Below are 25,923 nucleotides of genomic sequence, written 5' to 3' on the forward strand. Positions count from 1 at the left end.
CAGGGTATCGTGAAGTTTTCCAAGGCGTAGAGAAAAGGAAGGAGATCATGACAAAGTTACCGATAGTGCCCTCTGTGTAATGGGACTACAGGGGATTTCTCTGGGCCTATCTTCACTCCTCAGCAAACCAACACTTAATGGAGGCCTTAATGTGTGTGTTTTCCAAAGTTCTACATTGAGTATATTATTTGGAGGGCGGACGGGATCCGCGCGGTCAGGGCGGGGCAGCCGCAGACCGAGTATATTATTTGGAAAACCAGAAAAAAATAAAGTGACAAATAAAATGAAAGTAAATAAAGACTCTTTCCCTATGTGGACCTGGACGAATTCATCAGCACTCCTTGGGAAGGGGCACTCAGGCCACCTAATTGTCCAGCTTTGCTATGAATTTCCCCTTCCTGCCCACAGGGCACAGGGAACTCTCCTCAGCTGCCTTGTGAGAGCCCAGGGCATTCTCCCACCCGCTGGGAGGATCCTTGGTCCAGGAAGAGATCGCTTCCTTGCTTCCTTCTGCTGAGGGAAAGAAGCCGGAACCTGGGGAGGGGAGTCAGGAGCTGGCCTCCAAGTCTCAGCTGTCACTTTAGGCACCTTCACTAGCTTTGTTTTCCTCTAAGGGAAGGTGTTTAAGGCAGTTTTCTTGCCAACAGGGTTTGGAAAAGGTGGGAAGAGAACACATGGGCTGTGGCCCTGGTGGGTGCAGTATTCAGAAGGGCCTTCAGGGTGGTGAGGAAAAGGGCTCAGCCAGGAGAATGATCCACTCGACCCACTTCCCAGACTTCCCAAGGCCGGACCTAGGATGCAGGGCCAGAGTTCCCCTTTGCACCCTCCTCTCTGAAGGCCAAAGAAGGCCTGGAGGCGACTGGGCCCTCCTGTCCTCAGCATAGTGAGGCACCTGAGTCGCCACCACGCGACGCACAAAGCCCTCCGTGGCTTAGGTGCAAAACCTGGCCCTGGCTTGGCCTCATCTGAACAGCAGAGGGCGCGCGGCACCCGCGGGCCCGGCTGGGAGCCGCCAGCGCAGGAGGCGGGCGGGCGGGAGATCCCTTCAGAAACCCAGGCGGCAGATCCACAGAAAAGATAGCGACAGATACTCGGGGCAGGGGCGGTCTGTGTGTGGGAGAGAAAGTGGAAGTGAGAGCGGGATGGGCGGGGGTGTGTGGGAAGGGGATGGAGATGGGCAGGGGATGAAATGGAGGGGCTGAGGGAAGGCTGGGATGTTGGGATGAGGTGGGAGGTGGGGGCAGGTGAGATAGGGAGCGTGGGATGTGGGAGCTTGTTGGGAAGGAAGTTGGGATGAGGTGCGGTAGGGTGGGGGGTGAAGGAGGGGTGAGGCGCGGGGTCGACGGAGCGGGGTGCAGCAGGGCGTCTCCCTCTTAGGCTCGCCCGCCTGCCGGGGCGCCTGGCTTCGGGCCAGCAGCACGCGAGCCCGCTCTGCGCTCCTCTGAGGCTCTTCCCGGGCAGATCTTTCTGCTCGGGCCTGGCCTGAGCCTCTCCCTCCTTTCCCCCTGCAGACAGGTTCTGGTGCAGCAAAGAACAGAGCTGAGGCGGGCGGGGAGCTCGGAGCTTTAATGGGGCGAGAAGGGAATAGAACGCGCTGGGCCCTCCTGCCCGAGTGCGGGGACTGGGGGAAGGGGACCGTGTGTCATGAGGGCCAGTGGCCCTTACCAAACCCGCTCAGGTCCCGGAAAGGACAGTGAGAGGCCTCCGCGTGCTGGGTTGGGGGCAGTTCCGGGGAGAAGAGAAAAAAGGAGAAAAGATTTGGAATTCGAAAAAGAGGGGCCATAATAAACGGGGCTTCAGGAGCCAGACCAAGGTGCGAGTGGAGGGGAGACAAGACAGAGGTTCCAGAACCCCTTTCCGGGATCTGGAGACCCAGAAGGAGGTAAAACTTAAGGGGTGGGCACAATCGCCCTCCTCCAGGGATTAGGGGATGAGGTGCGGGCAAGCCCAGTGTTAGAAGGGGATTGCGGAGGCTTCCGGTCCCTTCCCCCGGGGCTGGGTGCTGCAGGTGGAGTAAAATCTGGGGTAAAGGAAGGTTGGGGGAGGCGCCAGGCCTCCTCCTGGGAATGTGGCCGGGGCTGGGCGAGGCTCTGGGCCTTCGGGATCCCGGCCGCCCCGTCTAGTGGTAATGCCCCCCCAAGTGCGAGGCGGCGGCCACTGCGCCGAAGGGCCCGGGCGGGGGCTGCAAGCCCGGGCTGGGGTAGAGCGCGGCGGTGGTGGCGGCGGCGGCGGTGGCGGCGGGGCCCGGGCCCGGCCAGTAGGAGAAGCCGGCGGGCGCTACGCCGGCCGAGGCGGCCATGAGGTTGAGTTTGGAGAGGCCGGGGAAGGGCAGCGGGGCGAGGCCGGCGGGCAGCTTGTAGAGCGCGCCGTCCTGGGCGGCAGCTGCGGCGGCGGCGGCGGCGGCCGCGGCGTGGGCGTGCGCGGGCGGCGGCTGGCAGGCCTGCGCCAGGCCCTGGAAGTCGAAGCGGTAGGCGTAGCGCTTGCCGTGCACCTTGCTCATGATGTTTTTGTCGTAGTAGTAGCGAAGTGCGCGGCTCAGCTTATCGTAGTTCATGTTGGGCTTGCTCTTGCGCTCGCCCCAGCGCCGCGCCACCTCGTCGGGGTCCGTGAGCTTGAACTCGCCGTGGCCGCCCTCCCATGCGATGCAGCCGGCGTTCGCGCGGTCGGCCAGCAGCTCCAGCAGAAACTGCCACAGCTGGATCTGCCCGCTGCCTGTGGGGAGGGGGAGGTCAGCCACAGGTAGGAGAGGGAGGCTGGAAGTGGGGAAGGAGTGAACGAGCGTCGGGCAGGGAAAGGGCGCGTCCAGCTGGAGCGGCCGGCCAGGGAGTGACTGATCAGCAGAGCGTCCTAGCCACCACCGCGCTTTTGCACAATGGAAGCGCGGCTTCCACTTAGGAGGACGCAGCGCCTCGACACAAGGTGTTGTGGGAACTAGGAGGAGAAGGGGAAGAAGCATTGCCTCCCCCACCTGGATGCACCTAGGCATTCGGCTATCCAAGGTGACCAAGGGCCAGGTATCAGCCCCTACTGCCACCTCGGCGGGGCACCCTTATTCAGGAGAGAGCCTGCACAAACGCTGGACCACGCCCAGAGATCCGGATGGGAAGGGGCAGGCCTACAGCACGACAACCCCGCCACTCCTGGACAAGGCCCAGCCAGTTCCCGGTCCCCAAATGCCTGAGGTGGGGTGGCGGCTGACTTCCTTGCGATACCACATCGGACAGCAATAGGGACAGTGCCACCCTGTACGTGAGGAGTGGGGCAGGCTCCCAGAGGCTCCCCATCGTAGCCACCTTCAGGTGCGCGGAGCTCTGCGCTGGTGCTGCTGGTGTTTGGTCTCTTTTTTCGGAACAGGCGGGATTCCCTGTGTGCAAAGGTGCCACGATTCCCTGGAGCCTGATGAACAGCTCCGAGGAGGGGAGAGAGGACTGAGAAGCTGTTGTGCTCGGCTCCCGGCCTCCTCCGGGCCTTGGCTGATATCCCTCCGGATCTGGGGGTTGCCGAAGGTGGCAAGGAGGTTTTTCTCGGATATGCGGGTGATGAGAGAGTGGGGTCCCCAGAATTCCCGCTCCCCTGTCTTGGAGCCTCAAGCAGACAGGCAGAGAAAAATCTCGATAGAAGTACCCCACTCCCCTTCAGAATAAAACAGGTTTTCCTCGAAGTTGTCTGGTTACTGCCTCAAATCGAGTCTGGTGACTCCCACTCCCTTTTTCAACCACTAGCTTAGAACCCAGACGCTAGCTACCCTCTCCCATAATCTCAATCCCAATCTCTCCAAGTCAGCCCAGGGAGGAGCTTCCTGGCTCCAGGTCACCAGCCATTCAGTTGGGTCAGAAGCTAGGGAAAATCTGGGTACAAATGTGCACCTGGCACCGATGGGGATGCAACATCAGAGGCTGGGAGACCTGTTTCTGTTGGGCCTTGTTGTTTCCTTATGGATAGAGCAGTTGCCGACCTCGGTTTGTGTGTGTGTGTGTGTGTGTATGTGTGTGTGTGTGGTTACTGTAACTTGGTAAGATCTAGGGTACCCACTGGTGGGGCTGTGAGGAGGCGTCGCCTGGAGGGCCAGCCTCTAAGAGAGCAATTTAGCAACCCCGGAGCACCGGTGGTGAACCTAGGAATCAACTATAATGGCTGGCCGGACTTTGCCGGCAGAGTTGGCCAGCGCAGGAGGGTGCAGCAGAAGGCACTGGCTCGGGTCTAGTAGTTGGGCAGCCCCGCATGGCCAGGGAGTAATTCTCTGGGTCCCCTTGCCAAGTGGCGCGTACTTGCGTTCCTACTGCCGGCAGGGAAAGGATGCCAAGCACCTCAGCCTCGGCCCCAAAGCCTGGAAAACCACATGCTGCACAAAAAGGGATAGGATCCTCTCCGTCTGCCTTGGCCTGAAAGTTCAGACCTGGGACTCGGGAGATGCAGTAGCCCAAAGCCAAGTGAATGCCTCCCCGGGGCCTCCTCACAATCGGGCCAGGACCCTACGCTTGTCAGAACCGGGCCTGCACATCGCTCCCGCTCTCTGCCCCAGTGGTGGTGGTGCCCGTCCTATTGGGGTCTGTGTCCCGGACCCCATCCACTGCCCTCGCCTCCGCCTGCCCAATGCGACCGCCTGCTCACCTTTCTGCACCGCAGGACTCAGCGGCCCCCAGCCCGGGCTCTTCCCTTCCTTGAAGAGACTGTCTCCGACAGGATCTGCGGCAGCAGAAGAAAACAGTCAGGCGGACCCAGGCGGAAGTTATGGGTTTGACCGAAAGGGCCCCGGGCCAAGGCTCGAGGGGGTGCCAGGCTTGAGGCTGGGGGCCCCGGCCACCCGGCTCCTCCTCCCGGACTCCGGCCCCGGCGCGCGCCTCGCGGAGCCCCTCGGTAGCGCCCAAGTCAGGAAACGCGTCCAGGAAAAAGGAAATCCGCTTTCCGAAGGGGCCGGCTGGAGCCTTATAAAGCCGAGCGGGGATTGCGCCAGCCGAGCCGGAGCGTGCGGAGCCCATCGGAGAGAAGAGGAGGGCGCCTGGAGGGCCGGGCGCATGCGAATGCTCGGAGCACGAAGGTGAGGGGCGGCGAGAGCGCAGGGGCGACGCCCGGCGGACCACAGCCTCCCCGCACGGCTAGAGCACGGAGTCCCCCACCACGCCTAAGACCACTGCTTCCCCCACCAGGCTCTTTCAGGCCCCTGAGCCCCCGCCCTTGGCCTCCCAGGTCCCCTGTCTGCTCACTTCGAATCCCTTAGACCCCACTCTGAAACCCAGAGCTCTCTATCTGCCTTTAAGTTCCCCCTAAATTGCAATCAGTTTTCCCAGCAATCCAAATCTCTGAAGCGCGTCCCCTTCCTTTGGACCCCGGCACCCCTTTGTCTTGCCCGAGCCAGACTTCCCGCCCCAGGTCCTGGTGCCTCCAGCCCCCGGCTGGTCCCTGGTACCTGGCAGGTACATGTTGATCAGCAGGGGCTGGGAGGCGCCGCTCTGTCTCATCGCCGCCGGGGACTGGGCGGTGGGAGTTGGGGGGGACCAGGAGGGGGGCGCGTCAGGCTTTGCGCTCCGGGGCACCGATCCCCGCCCGAGAGGACCGCGGGTGACAGGGAAGAGAAGACGGCGCCCGTTCGGCAGGGCCTGGCGGGAGGGGGCAGCGCGGGCGTGGCGGGGGATGGGGGGGGTCCTGGAGCAACGCTCCCAGCTACGGGGCCGCTTGGAACCCTCCGGCCCCGGCGCGGGCAGGGGCCGCAATTTCCGTTTTAATTAAAGCGCGGCCGCCTCGGCCCCCGGGACCCCGCCCCCGCCCCGCTTATCGTCCCATCGCAATAAAGTCTCTAACGCGCCGCGCCACAGCCAAGCGCACCCAGCAGCCCCCCGCGCCCCGCAGCCGGGGAGACGCGCGGGGGATGGGCCCGGGCCGCTCTGATGGGGGCCGGAGCGTGTTTCTTTTCCGCCTCCCTGACTCTCTGCAAACAGTGACAGGGCGGGTGTACCCGGCCCCACCTCGGACCCCAGCGGCCCCAGCCTCCTCCCCAGAGCCCTTTCCTTCCGCTCCGCTCCCCTGGCCGCTCACTCTCCTCCCCTTCTTCCCCCTACTCCCACCCCCACCCCCACCCGGGTTGCCGTCTCTAGGCTGCGTTATCTGCATCTTCACTTTTAAATTTCCGCTTCCCTCCCTCTCTCCTGTCGCTGCGCTCCCGGTCCTGCAGCCGTTGCTCCCTTTATCTCTGCCCACACCCCCCCATCGCGCCTTCTCCCTCCTCCCCTTCTCCCACTCTCTGCTCTCCCCTAGAGACCCGAATCTCCTGCTTCCTGCCTTTCTACAGCCCCCACGCTAAGGCGGGGTTCTGGGGCATCATCCCTGGCAACTTTTCTAGGGTGGCCCCCTCGTCTGGCCTCCGCACCCCTTTCTAGGTCTCTCCTTTTGCCTAGTCTCCATGCCTCTTTTCTCTCCTACTCCCATCTCCCTCCGTCCGCACCAGCTTCCTCTCTCCTTCTCCCTCTCCCTCCACTCCTTTTGTCACTCATTCAGTCTCCACCCATTGGTAGTGGCCTGGCCAGCTGCCATGCTCTGAGGACATTTAGAGTCTGTCCTGGCTTTTCCTGGTGGGCCCCTTCCACTTCCCCTACCACTATCCTCCCGGGCCTTCCCCATCCCCTGTCATCCCAGTCTGCCACCACTCTCACAAGCACTCCTGTCCCGGCTCTCCCTGAGCCAGGTAGTAAGACAGGGCTGTGTACCATACAAGGCTAAAATCCACTCCAAGAAAGGTGCACCTTTTTCTAACTCATGCAAAGATGTTGATGTCGCCAGGTGGCCTACAGTCTCTGGGTACCTGTGGGACTTCCTGGCTCTGGAGAGGCAGACTAAGGAGGGACGCTAGCTGAAAATGAGGCCCTGGGCCAGGAGCCCCCCTTCTGCAGCCATGCAGCACCTGGTGGCTACTGTCAGGACTAGTATTTGCAAGGTCTTGCTCTCTCACTGCTTGAGCCCAGGGGTTGAGGAGGCCTGGGAGGGGGCAGGTCTCCTGCAGGGTCTCTGGTCCTGGGGTACCTGATGGAGGATGGCTGGAAAATCCTACCCCTGGGAGTCTTCAGGGCCCCTGTCCACCCTCATTTGCTGTAACTGCAGGAGTGTTCATCTTTGCTGGTGGAGGGTGCCAAGGAGCCAGGGAGGAACGTGGGAGGCAGAGTCGAGGGTGGGGGGAAGACTGACATTCCCCAGAGAGCCCTAGAGGGACAGAGATGGAGGCTTCAGGATGTGGACAATGGAACCTGGTGGGAGCAAAGACAAGAGATTGGGATGTTCCCTGGAGACCAAATTCAGGGCTCTGCAGGAGGGGAGGGCTTAAGGGTGGGGCCAAATCCCAATCCTCCTCATTCCCTCTTCCTGCTTCCCCAAGCTGCTATCAACAGAAAACAAGGAGCAGGAGGTAACAGCTGGGAGAGCTGGGAGACATTGAAGTTCACCCAATTAATGCTGTCAGCAGGAGATTGAGGTAGAAGGGACAGGTACTCAGAGAGGGGCTGTACCCAGACATCCCAGCTCTGAGCTGGCCAAGGATGGACAACACAGGCTTTGTGCCCCAGCCTTACCGAGGACTCAGTTGCTGAAGGGATGGGGCACCAAGGGATGTTTGTGTGGGAGGGGGAGTCCCCCACTCCACCTGGGTCTTGACCTTCTCCATCCCCTCCTGCTGCCAGTGCTACCAGGAAGGCCAGTGGGAGAGTCCTTGGCAGTTTCCCCTTCATCTCCCTACTACCCAGCTGGGTGCTGGTCCCATGGCCCCATGGGGTTCTGCAGCCAGCCTGCCCAGAATGGAAGGATGGGAAGGTGAAATCATTCAGGCCCAGACTGGCTGGTGACACCCATTCCATAGCTGCAGATGGGTGTGGGAGCAGAGCCTGGCCCCTGGGTCTAGGAAAACCTAAAAGGTCCATGCTGACAATGACTGTCCTTGACTCCTTCCTTGTATGGATGGGGAACCTGAGACCCAGACACCCATGCCCTTGTCAGGGTCACATTTCTAGTTCCTGAAGCCATCTTGCCAACTCTTCCCAGTGACCACAGATCCTCCTGGAGGGAGGGCAGCTCAGTCAAGGGCAGACAGCAGATCTCCCATTGCTCCTTGCCTGCTCTCCAAAGCAGGCGGTGGGGAGATGGGCTGCGGGCTCTGAAGTCCGTTTGTCTTGGTTCTGGGTTCAACTCCTGGCTCCCCCATTTCCTAGTTGTGTGACTTTGAGGGAAGTTACATAACCTCTGGGGCCCACAGAAGGCTCTGCTGCGGCTTGAGGCTTTTAGCCACAGCTCTGGCCAGCCTCCACTTAGCTTGGCTTTGGGACCAGGAGCCCTGGGTTCAAATCCTGGCTTTGTCAACAATTAAGTGGGTGACCTCATCAAGGTTTCTCCTCAGAGCCCCAGTTTGTTCATTGGTAAAATAGATGAAAAACTGAGGGTATTAGGATCATATGCAACAGGTGCCATGGGCTGTAGAGCTCATTTAAGTGTGAAGAAGAATTCATACCCCACCTAGAGCTCCATACATTAGTTCCCCGACCCAACCCTAAGGTCCATGGGGGGGAGGTTGGGAAGGGGGAGGCAGGGAGGAGAGAGGAGAAGGAGGGCCCTGCATTGACTGACCCAATACTTTTCCATAACACCACAAACATTTTCAGAGGTTTCTCACTGAATCTTCCCAACAACACTGTGAGACTGATGAGGCAGGGATCAATAGCCCCAGTCTACAGCCGAGAAAATTGAGGCTCAGGGATGCTGTGATTGGGCCCCAGGTATTCTGATGCATGGTCCAGGGCTCTTCCCAAAGGAACAGCTGCCTGGCTTTGCACAGCTGGACCCCTGGGAACTTCCCAGGTCCAAGTCTGACTGTTCTCTAACATTGCCCTGCCTCCCTGGGCTAGGGCAATGATCTGGGCCACCTTTCCACACTGATATATCCACTGGGGGCTTGAAAACACAAGAACTCCTGAAAGACAGATAGGGTGGGGGCTCCCAAGGGCCTTGGGAGGATCCACCTATACGAGGGTGGGGGTATCATTAACTAGGCCAAAGAGGAAACCGGGAAAAACTACACAAGTGCCAGAGACTCTGATCACTGCTACCATACTCAGCCCCACCATGGCTGTGGGCCTCTGCCACCTGCCTCAGATTCCAGGCTCACTCTGTCAGTGGCTGGGAGGTGGCTTCTACAGCTCGCCAGTCCTCCAAAAGGTAGGGAGAGAGAGGAAGAGTGGAGAGGGGTGTGTTTGGAGCAGCAGAGAGGAGGGATATGAAAATGCTTCGCACACCACTCGACACCACTCAGGGGATTATTATTCAGGCAAAGGGGCCAGGAACTGGGCTCAGAGAGAGGAAGTCTCCCCTTTGGAATGCCCTGGGAGGCAGTGGGACTTCCCACTAATTTCCCTCCTGGCAGTGGAGGAAGGGGGCCTATTGAAAGAAGCTCACAGGCTTCCCTGGCTGGGTAGGGAACCAGGGTGAGTATAAATGCTGAAAATGCTCTGGGGGTTAGACTAGAACCCAACAAAGCTTCTGCCTAGGGTTCAAGAAGTTTTGGCTAGTCCTATGGTAGTGGGTTATCAGAACTCATTACCATTAGTGTCACTAAAGCTGGTATACAACCCCACTGCTAAATTTTACTGGCTTTAAAAAAATTTTTGCTCTGCATGATGGTATCTGGTCCAGAGGGTGTGTGGAGATTGAAATCCAGATATGAGCCCTGCTGTGGGGGCGTGTCCACCCCACCTAGAAGATGACAAAGGTGCCATCAGGGCTAGCAGTACCCCTGGCCCGTGTTGGTGGGCCTTTACCAAGGAGAGGGCTTTTAATGAGGAAAAGTGTGAGACTGGTGGTATTTAACAGAATCTGCAAGATTTTTCGGCGTCTCATTCTGTTGCCCAGGCTGGAGTACAGTGGCGCAATCATAGCTGTCTGTGACCTCGAATTCCTGTGCTCAAGTGATCCTCCTGCCTCCTCTGCCTCCCAAGTCACTGGAACTACAGTCATGAGCCACCACGCCTGCCTCCAGGATCCCCAAGATTCTTACCAGCAGTTTCCTCTCAGCTCCGCCAGAGCCCACCCACGTATATCCTAAGCCAGTTTATGCTTGATAGTCAAGGGTCCTGGAGCCCGAGGGGGAGGATCAGGCTGGCAGGGAGGGACCCTTAGAAGGATGAGGACGGAGATCACAAAGTAAGACACCAAGGAGGCAAGAGGGACAGGCAGGTTCAGGAGGCTTTATTGAGGGTCCTCAGGGGAGGCGTCTCAGGCCATGGAACCTAGTGCTGGACTCTCCGAATGGACTGCAGCTGTCCTGTGTGGGCCTGTGTGCCAAACTCGCTGTAGGCGCGGAACTCCCCGCTGTGCCGGTCCCTCTCCAACACATACTGGTAGCCGCGGTAGCCTGGGTACTGGTAGGCCACCCACCTAGGCCAGCAAGGGCACAGAGGTGATGAGTAGGCTTTGCTCCCACCCGCGCCTATGTCTTCATTAGTGGCCCCTTTTCTCAGCACCCAATCCCAGCTCCAAAACCATTACTTCAACTTCCCCTTTGTGGGTATCTCTCTGCCCTGCCTACTGCTCCCAGTCTTCCTGTCACCTTCCTTATCTTGTCTCCTATTCTCACCCTTCATTGCCCCCTTACCCTTGTTTTCCATCCTTTCCTCTATCCCCAAATTGTTCCCCTGCCTCCGGTTCTATCACCTCCTCCCTTTCTCCCTCCCATTCTGTCTCCATCGTCTCACTCCCCCTTGCCTCCAAGTCCCCAGTGTCTCTCTTCACCATGTCCTTTAGCACCCCTCCATCACTTCTCTCCACCCTCCTCCTTGGTCCCCACTACTTCCCCCGCTCTTCTCATCACCCCTGTTCCAGTCCCAGGACTCACGCTCCAGAGCTGACTTTGAGGGAACCCACATCCTTGCTGGCCCAGCCCATGGAGGGCAGGGATGGGTAGTCATCACTGAGTTCAAATTTGCAGCCCTGGAAGTTGTCACCCTCAAACAGTGTCACACGGCTGTCACTGTGGTTCTGAGGCACAGAAAGGTGAGGGCGGAGAGGTCAGGCACTCCGAAGGGGTGTTAATGGTACACACTCAGCCTCACTTCCCTGTCCCACAGCTGCTTAGGCCCCACAAGCACTCCCAGAATTCACCCCATTAACTCCCTGGCAGTCTGGGAAGCTGAAATGCTCGGAGTCCTCCCTACCCAGACCCTACTATGGCTTTGGGCTGAGGTGGTAATACTGGGGGGTTCCAGCCACCCTTTCGGGACAGGGCTAGAGGGCATCTTTTGACATGGGCCTGATTTGCAGGAGGAAAATTAGAGGTCCTTAGAGAAAGCAAGATGGTTTCCCTGAGGGCCTCAATGACTACCCAATCCCCTGCGCAGCACTCTGGGCACCGCCTCTCACAGGGTGGGACCCAGCTAAGGGGTACTGGATGGCAGAATCAGAATAGACATGTCAGGGCATCAGTATTGGTTGCATCTTGTCTTCCCTAGCCCCAGGGACTTCCTTCTAAAGCCTTCCCCAGCCTCTTGGAATGGAGAAGCTGGGCTGGACTGGCTCCTTTGCCCTGCAACCCCCAGCCCAGGTACCTAAGTCAGCACAAATGGAAAGTGAGATCCTCCCCTCCAGTGTGCTTGATTCATTACCAACTCTCCCCCACATAACATGCAAACACACGCTGAGACTGACCATTTCTCAGCCTTGCTCCCTGGACTGAGTTCTACTCTCATTTCCGTGTTAACCCTTTTGACCCCAGACAAGCCACTTTGTCCCTCTGAAGCCCATTACAACCTGCATATGGGGCTAATAGCAGTTGCCCTGACCTCACAGGGCTGTGTGATGACAAAGGTGCTCACTCACACGTGTGGATGACTGGATTGGAGTGGCCGGTGGGCACGCAGGCCTGGCACCAGCTTGGCGCTGTCCGTGGTGCTGATTCCCAGGCTGCTGCCCTATGCCCACAATCCCAACTTTCGGAGACCCCCTGGTTCTGGGAGGTAATGCCACTACCACCCTCTTAGGAGTTTGTTACTGACCCACATGCAGCGGTTGAGGGGTCTTTCCAGGGCACGGTGGTGGGGCCAGGGTCTGGAGCTAGGAGGCAGAGGAGGAGGAGGAGGCTGCTCACCGCACAGAGCACTGGCCGGAAGGACAGCAGCTGGTTGCTGTGGCGGCCACTGCTGCCACTCCAGGCGCTCCAGCGAGGATAGTCCCCCTTCTCTAGAATGAACTGCTGTCCCTGGAAGTCGGGGTACTCAAAGGCCACCCAGCTGGAAAAGGAGAAAGCTGGGAGGTATCTGTCTGCCCCAGGCTCGCTCCCTCTCCCTCCCTCTTTGCTTGCTGTGTTTGAAAAGACTGAGAAACCCAACCCCAGGCCCTTCCCTGACACACCCATTGCATGGCAATCCAGCCCCTCTAGTGGCTAAATACCCCGAACCTACTGCTATCCTGGGTCTGAGGAGCTCAGGCTTCCTGCTCAGGAGCCCTAAGTTGGAAAGAATTTTCCAGGTTACAAAGACCACCCAAAGATCACTTAACAAGTGCTCCTACCTCAAGGATTTAAGAGCCTGCAAAGGGAAGCATCTGGGACCCCTGCCTGCTATAGCAGCTGTGGGGACCTCAAGTCTCCTCAGGGCCACAGGCTGGGCTCTAGGACACCAGGGTGGGGCCAGTGGGAGGGGTCTGGCTTTTTTCGTTAAGCAAATTGTAGAGCCATCTAACTTCACACTGAGAAAACCTTTGGGAAGGACAGAATTACACTGGAAATCCCTTTAGGGGTCCCTTGGGGACCCGTAGGGGTCTCTTCTCGCCTTTGTCTCCTTAGCTCTGGAGGATACATTCTTTCCCATGATTCGTCTTTGCAACGGATGGGGAGTTTGGGGGAGGCCGAGGGGTTTCCCACGTTGGCGGTTCTCTCTCAGGCCTCACAGGGGTGGGAGCTGAGGTCCCAGGCTCTAAACTTGGGCTGGGCAAGCCCAGTGTCGCTCAACCCAGCCCAGCCGCGGCGGGGAGACCACTCACACGCCGTTTTCCACCTTGACCGAGCGCACCCTGCGCAGGCCTCCGCGCTCGCAGACGTTCGCACAGTCGCTCAGCAGCCGACAGCGACGGCCCTGGAAGTCCTCCTCGTCCCAGAGCGTGAGGCAGGCGGGCGCTGGGCCCGGCGCGGGGGCGCTGCTCATGCCGCTGGGGACAGGAAGGGCGCGACCACACGCTTAGCGTCTCGAGAGCCCCCTTTCGAGCCAAAGCCTGCCCAACCCGGGTAGGCGGTGAAGGACCCGGGGGCTGGACCGGGCCTGGCTCTCTACCCAGGCTGCTAGGGGCTGATCCTCAGCTCGCCCTCCCCCGCCGGGCACCGGGTACTCACCAGGTGGTGAGCGTGGCACGCAAGGAAAACGGAGAGGCTGCGCGCGGGCCGGGCATGCGGGGGCTTTATATCCAGGCCTCGCCCCGCGCCCCGCACCCTCTCCAGCTGGGGTGGGGGAGCTGAGTCAGCAGGCAGGCTGCAGCCTGCTCTGGTCTCCCTGGGGAGCTGAGGCCTTTCCCACAGCGGCCGCTCTGGCCCCAGCCCGCGGGGCTTACAAGAGAAAGTGCTGAGGCGCACGTCCCGCGCCAGCCGCAGGCCAGGCTGACTCCGCACTTTCTTTCTTTCGAGCCTGAGCCAGGCAGGGCGCACCCGGCCTCGGGGCAGAACGCGGCCTCCCTGGCCCAGACCCTCGGGGATGGAGGTAGCAGGCCTCCCTGAGGCCTCGGGCCAGGGCTGCGCGTTCCTGACTTGCAGCGTAGTTCTTCCCAGAGTCTGAACTGCATCTCTTATTCAGCTCTAGGTCTTTGGGGCGACTTTAGGGCGGAGATAGAGACGGCTCTTCGCAAACGACTCTGCTCACTCCCCTCAGTCCTCTTTCCCCTGGAGGATCGGTCCATCGCGGCCCCTTTCCCCCCAAGCTTGAGTTCCCAGATCCCGCGCCGCACTCCCGGTGTTTTCTCGAGCCCACGGGCGGTGACCAGGACTCGCCACAAGGCGGCACTGGGAGCTGCAAACAAGAACGCCCCAGGGAGCACCCGGGATTACAAAGCGTTTAGGAATAACAGTAACCAAGGCAGGTGGCAAGAACGTCTCCACCTTAGTTCGGGGGGACCGGTGACGAGGCTGGGTCCCCCAAAGAGCTCCAGAGGCTAGGGCCTCCGGTTCGGACGTCTGAGCCGCTGAGGGTGAAGCGCTTAGCTCAGGCCCGACTCTCTGCTCAGGCTTTCATTTCACGCGCATGATATCAACTGAGTCTAACACCGACCTGGTGAGGTAGGCGCTGTTATTGTCTTGCATTTCCCAGATGAAGAAGCGGAGGCCCAGAAGGGTTGCAGATGGTGGTCCGGCGGCGTCACAGCTGAGAAGCCAGCCCAGCTTAGATGTGAACCTGGGCTTCTGTTATGGTTCTAGACTCTTATGCCCACAATCCCAATGCCACCTGTGGTGGTGGGGGGAGGATGGGGAGCGGAGGGGGGACAGCTTGCAGCCCCAAGAGGGTAGCTCCAGGGAGGAAATTTCTTCACGTCTTGCAGCAGAGTTTCCTAACCATGGTAGATGTTAATGAGACACAAAGGCTTCTTGCAAAATGGCGAGTTTTAATGGGGGTGGGTGGGTATTCCAGCAGAAGTATTCTTGCAAAATGGCGAGTTTTAATGGGGGGTGGGTATTCCAGCAGAAGTGTGAGGGGTGAGGGAGAAGGGAGCTAACATTTTGTTGCTCCCATGAGCCAAATGCTTCCCCTCGTGGGCTCTCACAACAGCCCAATGAGTTAGGCTTGTGTGTACAGATATGGAAGCAGGCTCAAGGAGGGGCAGGTATTGTCCAGACTCACAGAGCTAGCCAGTTTGGGAGCAAGAATAGACCTCAGACCTTTGGAATCCAAAGCCAGTGCTCTACGCTATGCATCCAAGCTCCTGTGACAAAAGGGGCTGACAGACCAGATGTGGCCACCCCTGCTCCTCGAAGCCCAGCCACACTGGCCTTCTAGCCTCCCTCCCACCGTGCTGTGCTGTGCGCATCCCACCTCAGGGCCTTTGCATTTGCTGTTCCAGTTACCTGGAGTGTCTTAATCACAAGATCATGACGTGGCTGGCTCCTGTGTCACCTCCTTGGTGACAGGCACTCTTCCATCCATCACATCAGCCTATTTTCTTTATAGCATTTATCACTCTGTAAAGTTATCTTTTTCATCTCGTGTATATGGCTGTACTGGTGTCTCCCTTACTAGAGTGTCAGCTCCATTTAAAGGGGCAAGGACTGTGTCTGTCTTGTTCTCAGCTGTTATCCTCAAACCTAGCACAGTGCTGGGTACATAGTAGGTACTCAATAAAACTCTTTGAACTAGTGAGTGAACAAGGTGGTCAGGTGTGGGCCAAATGTCCATGGGGAAAGGAGTGTAGAGGAATTTCTCCAGTGGGAGTGGGAGGCGATGGTTTGCCATTCCAAACCCTGAAGTTCTGGGCTTCTGAAAGCAGGCACTGGGGACCGGCAGAGCCTCCCTTGGACCTCTCTTTTCCCTGGTGAGGAATTGCTGCTGGGCTCACAGTGTGTGTAAAGAGTGTCAAAAGTACAGGGCCCTGGAACTTGGACCCTAGAGTCCAAGTTAGGTTATGAGTCAGAGATGGGACAAGGGCAGCCAGGTTTGGTTGGGGCAGGTGTCAGAACCATGCCCAGTTCCCTGATTTCCTACCCTAGAGGGAGTTTGAACAAACACAAATAGGGTGTAATTCCCCAAAACCATAAGGGGGGATCCAAACTACAGAGTAGGGCAAGAACCATTCTGGGGACCTTGCTGTCCTGGCCTTTGCCCTCGGTTTCACCTGTCGGGGCTGTGGCAGGGATGAGGGTTGAGGGATGAGGGGGTGAGTTATCAGGTCCGGCCTTCTCTCGCTATCCCATCTCCATCTGACAATTCTGGATTCGGCCACGAGGGGGCGCGGGCAGGCCGCGCTGTTCGGAAAGCTGAAGCGGCCCGGCGGGGAGGAAGGCGAGGTTGAGGTCGGGAGGGGCCGCGGGTGGCGAGTGCGTCAGGCTGTGCGTCTGCGCTGTCCCTGACGCGGGCGCCTGTGTTAGTCCGGAGGGTGCCGAGGTGTCTGTCAGAGACTGGACGCTGTGTTTGCACGGGCTCAGGCTGGGGTCTGGGCATGTTCCCTGGGACAGGCTCCGCGTGTTGGTCAGATGAGGGGATTCCCTAGGAGGGGTGCGCCAGTGCGCGCGTTTTCCAGGGATCGGGGAGGGAGGGAGCGGTTGCACAGCTGAGATCCAGGTTAGACTCAAGAGTGAGGCTGGGATTTGGGGTGGAGTCCCTCTATGTGAGAAGGGCCTCCGTTCCTCTTCCAGCGAGTAGTTCTGAACTTGGCATCGGCCAGCCTCTCCCCTTCTCTGTACCTCGGTTTCCTCATCAGGAAAACGGTATGTGAGTCCCACCTGCCCGACCCACGGCTTTTAGTCTGTCTGCGACCAGCTGTCTCCGAAACGGGCACAGCCACCAACACCACCAATAGCCACTGGCCCAGAAGACCTCTAGGCCTCTCAGGGGCCCCGCATCCCCCCAGACCCCTCCCTGGCTTTCTGCCTCATAGTCACCAAGAAAGAGAAAAAAAGAGCCACTGAGGGGGAGGGGCTCTCGGGTGCCCTGCCTGGTGTGCCAGAATGGGACAGTGGGATCACTGTCCCTCTTCTGTACTATCGACCCCCTCCCTCCTGGTCCCCTCCTTTCCCCACCGGGCTGGTCCAGCTCTATCCCCCCACCCCAGCTTTCCCCTCTGGTCCCCTCCCTCCCCCCAGCAGCTGTTCCTGTTTGTTTTCCCAGATCAGCTGCACTCAGAGCTTCCTGAAGGATGGATGCCCAGGTGGCTTTGTTTGCCAGCTCGGTGTGGTCACCCCTACCCCCTCCACATGCACAGAGCCTGGCTTTGGGCATGGAGAGTTAGGTAGACAAAGACCCAGCATCCCCAGTCTGTACCTCAGAGTCCTCAAGATCTCACAGGGATCTCATCACCCAGGGGGGACCCCGACCCTGACTGTGTCTAGTTCTTATCTCATATAGGGACCTTTGGATCCCACAGAGAAATCCTCAGGACCTCACCCCCACCCCCACCTCCACCCCATCCCCTGCCCCCAGTTCTACCAAAACAGCCATCCCATAGGGACCCATAAGAACCCACGGAGAAATCCTCAGACTCAAGCTAGGGTCCCCTCAATGAGGCCCTCAGATCCCAACCAGACACCCATCCCATGTGGAGACACATAGGTCCTGCAAAGAAACCCTCAACCCCAACGCTGAGCTCCCACCCAGGTCTCCATCCCAGGTAAAGGCCCTGAGAATCGCCAGAGAAGTGGCGCCTCCCTCACATAGAGCCCAACCCACGAACAGCCGGACTTCTCAGTACTGCTGCGCAGCTGAGAGGGGCTGGTGGCCAACGTCCTCCCCTCAAGTCAGCCTGCTGCCAGCCCTCACCCCTCATTTCACTGGGAAATCATCCAGGGTTTTGGTGGCTGAAGATGCAAATTCTGTGAATGGTGCCCTCCCCCACCAGCGTACCATCGCCAGAAGCCTCTCCTTTCCAGCCCTGCTGCTCCAGTCCCCGCCCCTACCCCAGGTCTGCAGGCCTGAGCGAGCAGAGCACCTTCCCTGGGGCTGTGTGGGGCTGGTCTCCTGGGAGACAGAGATAACGGTGCGCTCCAGAGACCAGCCCCAGCTCCTGCAGGGTCGGGAGCCCCACCCACACAGACCCATTGTCCTATCCCACTAGAAACAGAGCCCCTCTCTGGCCTTCTGTGGGGTTGGAGAACTGGCCGCCATCCAGGGAGATGGGAGGTAGCTTTCACCACCACTCACTCACAGAGACACAAAGCCACAGGGCTCGCACAGGGTGACAGGGAGAGAGCACACACATACGTACATTCTTCAGATGGAGACAGAGCCATCCACGTTACAGGCACATGGACGTGATCCCATGAGCTTTACACAGGAACCTTGTTGTTCTAGGATTCAACAGACGCCTCAGTGTCATACTCACAGGCAGACACTTGCTCACTCACTTATTCCTCAAATATTTAATGAGATGTGCTGTGTGCCAGGGACTCTGCTGGGTGTGGGACTCACACACGAGTATGCCCTTGTGCACTTTCACTTGCGTACATTCCCACTCCACGGCCCCCAGAGAGGCATCATCTCAGCCACCCACCCACCCACGATCATACAGACACTGAAGGGTTAAGAGAGTGCGTTCTGTAGTCACTGTTGCTCCCCGGGTTCAAGTCCAAGCTCCACTTGGATTTGCTTAGAAGTTGGATGAACTTGCACTCTACTTCTCATTTTTTCCTCTCTGTAAATGGGAAAAATTTTCTTCGTAAAGATTTAAATGCATGTAAACACAGAACTGGCATGCAGTATGCACACAATAAACGTTAGTTGTTGTGGTTTTGGTTCTGACTGTGTAGCACGGTTCTCCTCACCACCTCTGGGGCCCCGGGTGGATTGGGAGCAGTGGTCAGCAAGCATGGCTCTGGCATCTGAATTCCCCGTCCCACTCTGGCCCTGTGGAAGCCAGCCCAGCACTTACGACAGGCACCTTCCTGCCTCATCCCATTTGAGCCACTCAGTTCATGACCTCAGTTTGGGAGAGTCAGAGGGGGGGTAGGCCCAGGCCCCTGCTCCCCAGGAAAGAACACTTGGGAGTAGAGCCCAGGACCTGGCTCCTGGTCTCTGTGCTCTTCCTGGCTCCATCTGTGGCCTTTGGCCAGTCACTCCCCCTCTGGGGGCCTCAGTTTTTTACCTGTAAACTAAGCAGGCTGCTGATTCTGGAGGGGCCTCCCAGCCCTGACTATGGTGATCCTGTGATGCTTCAGGAAGGTTCCCTCTCCTCCTCAACCAGCCTCAGCCTGCCCCACCCACCCGCCCACCTGGCCTGGCCAGAGTGAGGGGGCAGCTGCTTCGGTCTCCATGGGGACTAATCTTCCAGAAGGTCATTGAGGCTCTGGTACTGCCTTGGCGATGGGGATTAACACCTGGGTGTGAGCCCCCCTCCCCAGTGCTTGCACTCCCAGGTTCTACCACTCTCACACAGACCCTGGGTGGCCTCCAAGCCCAGAAGTTCCAAGGCTGAGGCAGAATCAGCAGAGTGGGTGGGAGCAGGGCAGCTGCCACAGCTGTTGGCCTATCCAGCGGTGGCCAAGAGGGAAATGGGAGAGACGGAGTCAGAGCCATGCCTCTCACTGCTCACGGCCCCCAGTGTCCAGCCAAGGCCTGAGCCTTGCCCCTTCTCACCTTCTGTCCTTGAATGGGAGGAAGTGGGTTTCCCAAATAGGGGCATCCCCCTGCCCCCTGCCCCTAGCCTTGGCTGTGGCCATTGCAGCCCTCTTTACCATCTGTTGGGGGTACTTTCCCCACTGCAGTGTGGGGTGGGGTGGGTACTGTCTTCACAGCTTCCCCCTTCCTCTATACACACTGTGGCTTCTACCTTTGGCTACCCACCTCTAACCCAGGTCTACCAATCCCTCCATCTCTGCAGTGCTCATCTCTTGTTATCTCACACCGCCTCTCTCTCGCTGTCTGTTCCTCTTCTCTGGTTTCTCTCTGATTGTCTCTGCCTCTGGTCTCGCTCTCACTGTATCGCTGTCTGGGGCACCTGCAGCCACCCTAGGATCTCAGTGATTCTCATACTGCTCTGGGGCGCACCCTCTGTCCTTCCACCTATGTCCTCCGGTTCTTTCTCATCGTTCTCCTCTATTTCTCTTGGGCTGTTTCCTAGTCCCACCGCTGCAGCTCTCCAACTGTTCAGTCCCTTTCCCACTTCCCCCACTACCTGTTCCCTCCCCCACACAGGGTGGTGACAGGGACGACAGGAAGCAGGCTCCAGCTTTGAGCAGGAGGGGGAAGGGCCCGCCTCGCACACCAGCTGCTGAGTACCCCCCCTTGCAGCCCCGCACCTGCAGGCCTGCCGGGCGCCTGGAGACTCCGCCCCCAGCCCGCCAGGGGAGGAGGGACCTGGCTGAGAGGCCTCATCCCTGGTAATGGCCAGGAAATGCGGGTCTTTGGGATGGGTAGGGGTGGAGGTCTGGGGAAATTAGGCCTTGGGGGAAGGGCAGGGGCTCTCAGTCACCCGGACAGACCCCAGCCCACCAAGTGGCCTTATTCTTCTCACCACCTTCCCCCTTAGGACCACTCTGAGTATGTGCTTTGGGGGGGGTCACTCTAGGGGGAGACCCTTTGTTGTGCATCCCAGGATCTGGAATCCCGGCAAGAGGGGAGCTCTAGCCCCCTGCCATTATTAGGGGAGGGGAGAGGAAGCCCTCAAAGACTCAGGGAAGGTATGCCAGTGCCATGCCAGGCCCTGACAGATGTCTCATTCAGTGTCAGGTAAGGAGCAAAGGGCTGGGCCCAGGACAGAAGCCTGGCCAAGGAGGCCAGGATGGGGGCTGCACACACCCCAGTCTGGGACCCATGCACCTTCCCCCTGCCCTGGGGCTGCTCCATGCAGAGCCCACCTGCAGGCCACCCTCTCCCCAGACCTGCCTGGGATCTGTCAAAGCCATCTCATCCCCTCCCCCCTCCTCTCTCTGTGCCAAGGACCAGCAGATCCTGCGGGGCCTCTGGGTAGTCGGGTGAGGAGGTTAGTTGGGAGTGGAATAGGTGGAGGTGGAGGTGACAAGCCAGCACTTTCAAGAACATCCAATTTGGAGCGACTCTGACTCTGGTCCCCATCTCCCTGGGGGTTGCTTCTGTCTGAGCGGAGGGCTACTTAGACCCACCAACACCAGCGGACTGAAACACAAGGACATAGGAGTATGAAGTTTGGGAAAGGCGAACCTGCCCTGCCTGGGACCCCGTCAGGCAAGGGCTGCCAGACTGTCCCTTTAATCGGTCTGTCTCAGACGTCGTTAGACTGGAAGAGGGACCAGAGAGGTGGCAGAGGGTGAAATCTCAGGATGTCAGTAGCAGCAAAGAAATCTGAGGAGTGGATCTGAGTCTCCATGTGGCTCTCAATTCCTCCCACCCCCAGATTTTCCACACCTCACAGCTTCAGCTTCAGGGCCAACCCCTTGAGGGCCTCCATCCTCCAGGTCAGGGGGTTCAAAAGCGTGGCTATGAGCCCAGGAACCAGGCTACAGAGGCGAGGGGGGTGGGGGCTAGCCCCTGTGAGAGGCCAGACCAGCCCTTTCATTGTGCAAATGGGAAAACCGAGAGGCCGGGGAAATGACTTGCCCAAGGCCACAGAAGTCGCCGGGACGGAGCCGGACTAGAATCCGGGTTTCTACCTCCAGAAGGGCTTCCGTTCCTGGCCACAGCCCCCTCCGCACCCGGTGGAGCCTGCTCAGCCCGTACTACCCGGAACGGAGCCGGGCAGCCCAGAAGCTGCGGGCAGGGCAAGGCAGGGCGGGCGGGGCCGGATGGGAGCCGGATCTCCGCTGGAGCGGCGCTCGGCCTCCCGACCCGTATGGTGGCGGCGGCGGCGGCGGCGGCGGCGGCAGGTGTCTGCATGGCGATCGGGCCGGGCCCCGGGGCGGATGCTGAGAGGCTGCCCCTGCCTCACGCGAGCCGAACGAACAAAACGCTCAGGTCCGGTTTGTGCGAGGGGCTCGTCGCGGGGCGGGAGCAGAGGGCCCGGGGCCTGGCGGTGGCCCTCGGAGGTCTCCTGGTCCTGGTCTTCCGCGAGCGCACGGCCGCACAGCGCTCCGCTAGCCGCCTCCCTCTCCTGAGCGCATCTGCTGCTGACACGTCGGCGGCCGCGGCGGCCGCCACAGGTGAACACCTGGCCCGCCCCTCCCTTCCCAGCCGCCCTCCACCCGGCTCTCCCGGGCCCTGCGCCCTGCCCTGCCCCGCTTGGCTTCGTCCCCAGCCCACGCCCTGGAGCTTGTGCTGGAGCCTGGGTCAGTGTGCTCTTATACCGCCTGTTCAGTCCCCGCCCCTAGACACACACACACACACAACTCACACACACTCACACTCACACCTGTCCCCGCGCCCGTTTGCTCGGGGCAAATATTGACTCACGGAGGCGGAGCGCCCCCCTCCCGTCCCCTGCCCGGGCTCTGAGACCGGAGCTGCTCCGAGGCCTTGGCGGAGGGGGTGAAGGGGAGGGTGCCGGGGACCTGGGCGCCTCTGGAACAACACCAGATGTCACTTTTCCACCCACCTGCTTCTGGGAGGGAGGAGCCGGGGCAGAGGACAGAGGATCCGGCGGGGGTGGGGGGCAGCGGGTAGTAGAGGGAACAGAGAGGTAGGTATCCTAGGGGAAGGTAGACCATACCCTGGACTGGGGGTTGAGTCACAGTAGGAGTCGCTTAGTAGGGTCTGTGGCCTGTTGTCTAGCGGTGACCTCGACCGCGCCACAACGCCTAGTTCCTGGCCCTCGGCGGCGTGCCTCAGTTCTCCTTCCTTCCCAACCTCTTAGCAGAGCTCCAGGAGCCAGGCAAACGCTAAAAGCCTGGCCCTCGGGGTGCCGAGCCTAGGAGCAAACGCATCGGGGAAAAGGGAGGGGTAGCCACCTCACCCTGTGGCCACCTGCTTCTCTCACCAGGCCTGGCGCTCAGTTCCCGTCCACCAACTACGCTGGGCAAAGGCCAGCCAGGCCCGCCCCGAGCGCCCTCCGCTGGCGAGACCGGGTCCCGCGCCCGGCAGCGAGCGGTGAGCACCCTGGCTCAGCTGCGGTGTGCAGGGGAGAAGTGCATCCTCCCAGGCCCTAAGTTCCCGTCCCGCCGTGTCGTTGCGGTCCATTCGGGCCGCTCCCACCATCTGTCCCTCTCAGAGCGCGCTCGAGTTTTCCCCCTCGTCGGGGAAATAAAGTCAAGCTAGACATAGAAAAAAGGCTAGATGCTTTACTGGCGGGGCGATGGAGAGGGGGTCGGGCGGAGCCTAGGGCGGCATGTCGGAGGGGCTGGGCACGTGCATCTGCAAAGGGTCGGTAGGAGGTGGCATCACTGGGTCAAGTACCTCCGCTCACTGCGTCGGAAGCAGCATGTCTGGGGTCAGAATCCTGGAAGACAGAAAGTCCCAGGTAGGAGTGCGGGCGAGGCTTCCCTGCCGTCCCTCCCGCGCTGTCCGCGGGGCGGCGGGTGGCCCCGGGGCCCCCACCTGGGTACGCTAAGCGGCGGCAGAGCGATGACGCGCGGTCTCGAGGTGAGCACCACCTCCCCGCGGCTCGCCTCCACCAGGACGTTCCGGATCATGTTCTCCAGCAGCGCCTCCCGCAGGTTGGCAAAGGCCGGGAGCCTGCGAGGGGGGCGGGGGCGCAGGCGTTAGCGCGGCCACAGACTCCGCCTGGGGTCTCCGCTCACCTCCTCTGTGCGGTCCAGGGTGCCACGAGCTCTAGCAGATTCTCATTTAACTGCCGCCCCCCTCCACACACACACACACACACACACACACGCACGCACACACGCACACACCATGGGGCATCCTCGTTTCAATTTTACAGATGCTCAAAGTGTGGCTAAAAGAGAAGTTGCCAAATGTTATGCTGCTGGTAGAAGCGGGATTGGAACTCAGGCAATGTAGTCCGCATCCCAGGACCCAGTGTGGAGAAAGGTAGTGGGTGATGAGAGAGTGCAGAGGGGACTGGGTGTGGCCGAGGGATCCCAACAAGGACAGAAAGCGTCCACAGAGCAGCCCCAGGGGGAGGCGGCACAAGAAGAGATGGTGCTTCTCTTCTGGCTTTAGAAACCCATTTAAGAGACTTCGAAGACTAGAACCACTCTCCTGGTAGCAGGTTGCTGATAAATGTCACAAGCTAGCTCTTGGAGAAAAAAATAAAGCTCAGGGTTGTTGTTCTGCCAAATTCTCCCGTGGAGGCCTTAAGCTATCAACAAGATGTCACTGAATGCTGAGTTCAAAGGCGATGCGCAGTCAGGCAGTGGCCAGTCTCAGCACACCGTTGCCTCCTAGGAACCTTCGGCACATGCCCCCTTCCGACCCTGGCACCTGGGCCTGGCTGCTCACCTGCTGATGGCCTCCTTCTCATCTTGTTCCTGCTCCTCCTTCATCACGTCTTTCAGCTGCTGCTGCCATTGCCATTGCTGGGATGACTCTGGGGACTCCAGTGGCAGCATGGGCTCCGTCTCCATCAAGGTCACCTTCTCTTCCTTCTCCTCCCACTCCCCCTGCTCTATCTCCTTCTTGCCCAACTCCTCCTTCTCTTCTATCTCCTCCTCTTCCTCCTCTTCCTCCTCCAACTCCTCTTCTTCCTCTTCTCCCTTCTCCTCCTCTTCCTCCCCCTCCTTCCCCACCCTCAATCTGTCCTCCTCTGGTGTGTCCTCCTCCTGCTGCTTGCCTTTCTCTTCCTCCCAGCTGCCGGCAGGTAGAGACAGGGTTTGCGTTACGTGCAGGCTGTTCTTCTGGGCTGTGAACCTAGCTGACTGCTCACTCCAGAACTGGCAGAAGTATGGCACCTGCTCCTCCAGGCTTTGGTTCACAGCCTCATGGAAGTTCTTGTCCTCTAGCAGGCCCCTAGGTTGCAGAGAAGGCCCTTCCTGAGGGATCCCGCAGCCCCCTGGGGAGCCCTGGCTTCAAGGCTAGGTGCTAGATTGGGGGGGTGCTAGGTGGAGGAGAGAAGCCCTTGGTTAGTTGCCCCTCCCATCCCTTCTTTTAAGGAAGGCTTCTTTGGGCCCCGTGGAGTCTTAGAGGTGAACGTGATATGGTGCAGGCAGAGCCAGCAGGTCAGAATTACAGAGATGGGGGCCAGGAGCCCTGGAGAGACGGTGCACTGGTTCCAGACCTCACCTACCAGCCACGGAACAGGGCACGACTCAGGACCCAGCCCTGAGGATCCCTCCAGCCAGCTCCATTTGAGCTGCACTGTCCTGGGGTGGGGGGGCCTGGGGCCATCAGTGGAGAGATTTTGCAAGGAAGTTGTTTCTCAAGAAGGAAAATGCTAGAACTCAGGGGGCTTTGGCCGAATGAGCTGGAGGCATGGAAGGTGGGGCGAGGGCCCAGGGCATGGGGGCCCAGGGTGTGGGCCAGTACCTGATGATGGTAGTGAGACAATCGACTAGCAGCTGCTTCTTCTGCTTAGAGACAGGGCCCCACTTGTTGGGGGACTCTTCCTCAGAAGTCTCTCGCTCTTCTCTGGGGGCCTTCCTTTTTGGCAGCTCCCTGGGGCAGGCCATGACATTCTGAGTGGCCTGGGCAAGCCACCTTGCTGGGGTTGGGGGCACAAGCAATGGTGGTAGCTTCCCAGTCATGAGGACATAGATGGGTTTGAGGCACTCCCCAGCCTTAACCCAAATACAGCGCCACTGCATTTCGGGAACCAGCCCAACCTCAGGGTCAGCGCAAGAGTGAGAGAGGCCCAAGATGGGAAAGGAAGGAATGAGAAGGGCAAGGAGGGGTGGGGAGGCCTAGATGGGCTCCCCAAGGGGCTCTGGCTGCTCTGTCCCCCTCCTCATAATAGCCTAAGCAGTAACGGGGCATCCTGGGCCCAGCGGTGCCCAGTAGGTCCCAGTGCCATTGCACATACTCTAGCTCCTCACTAGGGTTGGGTCTGGGCAGCCCCTGCTCTGGAATGGGACTGGGGACAAAGAGAAGAGGAAGGAGACACCCGCCTCCCTGAGAGTTCACCAGTGCAAGAAGTGGCAGGAAAACTCGGAGAAGAAGTTGGCCAGGAAGTAGTCGGTGGCGTGGGCTCGGGCGGTGAGGCCCAGGCAGAGCATGCCGGGCGGAGGGGGCTGCGGGCATGGCCAGAACGGCTGCTCCTGTGGGATCCGCAGTTTCCAGCTGACAGGCCCTTGGAGAGACTGCTGGTTCTTGATGGGGGGCAGTGTCTTTGGAAAGGGGAAAGAATGGATGACAGAGGTTTGGGGACCTCTCTCCCATCACAAATGGATCCCTTGCCCCCTAACCAGGTCTTTTGGGCCACATAGGAATAGGGGCCACCCATTGGCACTTTCATCCCTCCCTTCTGGGAAGCTGGACC

At 59.6% G+C, this 25,923-nt stretch overlaps 3 protein-coding genes across 3 annotated transcripts in view; all 3 read right to left on the reverse strand.

The window, feature by feature from the left end:
- Positions 1 to 1,553: 1,553 nt before the first annotated feature.
- On the reverse strand, positions 1,554 to 6,029 carry FEV (FEV (ETS oncogene family)). The gene is made up of 3 exons (XM_012642506.1): positions 5,408 to 6,029; positions 4,612 to 4,686; positions 1,554 to 2,712 (listed from the first exon to the last, which is right to left on the reverse strand). Exons 1-3 carry the CDS (start codon positions 5,457 to 5,459, stop codon positions 2,120 to 2,122), a joined length of 720 nt encoding a protein of 239 aa, XP_012497960.1. The 5' UTR covers positions 5,460 to 6,029; the 3' UTR covers positions 1,554 to 2,119.
- A 4,167-nt stretch (positions 6,030 to 10,196) lies between these two features.
- Positions 10,197 to 13,384, reverse strand: CRYBA2 (crystallin, beta A2). The gene is made up of 5 exons (XM_012642483.1): positions 13,349 to 13,384; positions 13,003 to 13,167; positions 12,110 to 12,251; positions 10,862 to 11,004; positions 10,197 to 10,404 (listed from the first exon to the last, which is right to left on the reverse strand). The coding sequence occupies exons 2-5, from the start codon at positions 13,161 to 13,163 to the stop codon at positions 10,257 to 10,259; spliced, it is 594 nt and encodes a 197-aa protein (XP_012497937.1). The 5' UTR covers positions 13,164 to 13,167; positions 13,349 to 13,384; the 3' UTR covers positions 10,197 to 10,256.
- A 9,432-nt stretch (positions 13,385 to 22,816) lies between these two features.
- The window catches only part of CCDC108 (coiled-coil domain containing 108), a 35,696-nt gene continuing 32,589 nt past the window's right edge, over positions 22,817 to 25,923 (reverse strand). The window contains 5 exon segments of the mRNA XM_012642462.1: positions 22,817 to 22,989; positions 23,088 to 23,225; positions 23,952 to 24,458; positions 24,975 to 25,103; positions 25,569 to 25,771. Of these exon segments, the coding sequence (XP_012497916.1) occupies positions 22,953 to 22,989; positions 23,088 to 23,225; positions 23,952 to 24,458; positions 24,975 to 25,103; positions 25,569 to 25,771 (1,014 nt within the window). The 3' untranslated portion in view covers positions 22,817 to 22,952.

Source organism: Propithecus coquereli, unplaced genomic scaffold (genome assembly GCF_000956105.1).
Source record: "Propithecus coquereli isolate 6110/MARCELLA unplaced genomic scaffold, Pcoq_1.0 Scaffold18, whole genome shotgun sequence".
Classification (NCBI taxonomy): Eukaryota; Metazoa; Chordata; class Mammalia; order Primates; family Indriidae; genus Propithecus; species Propithecus coquereli.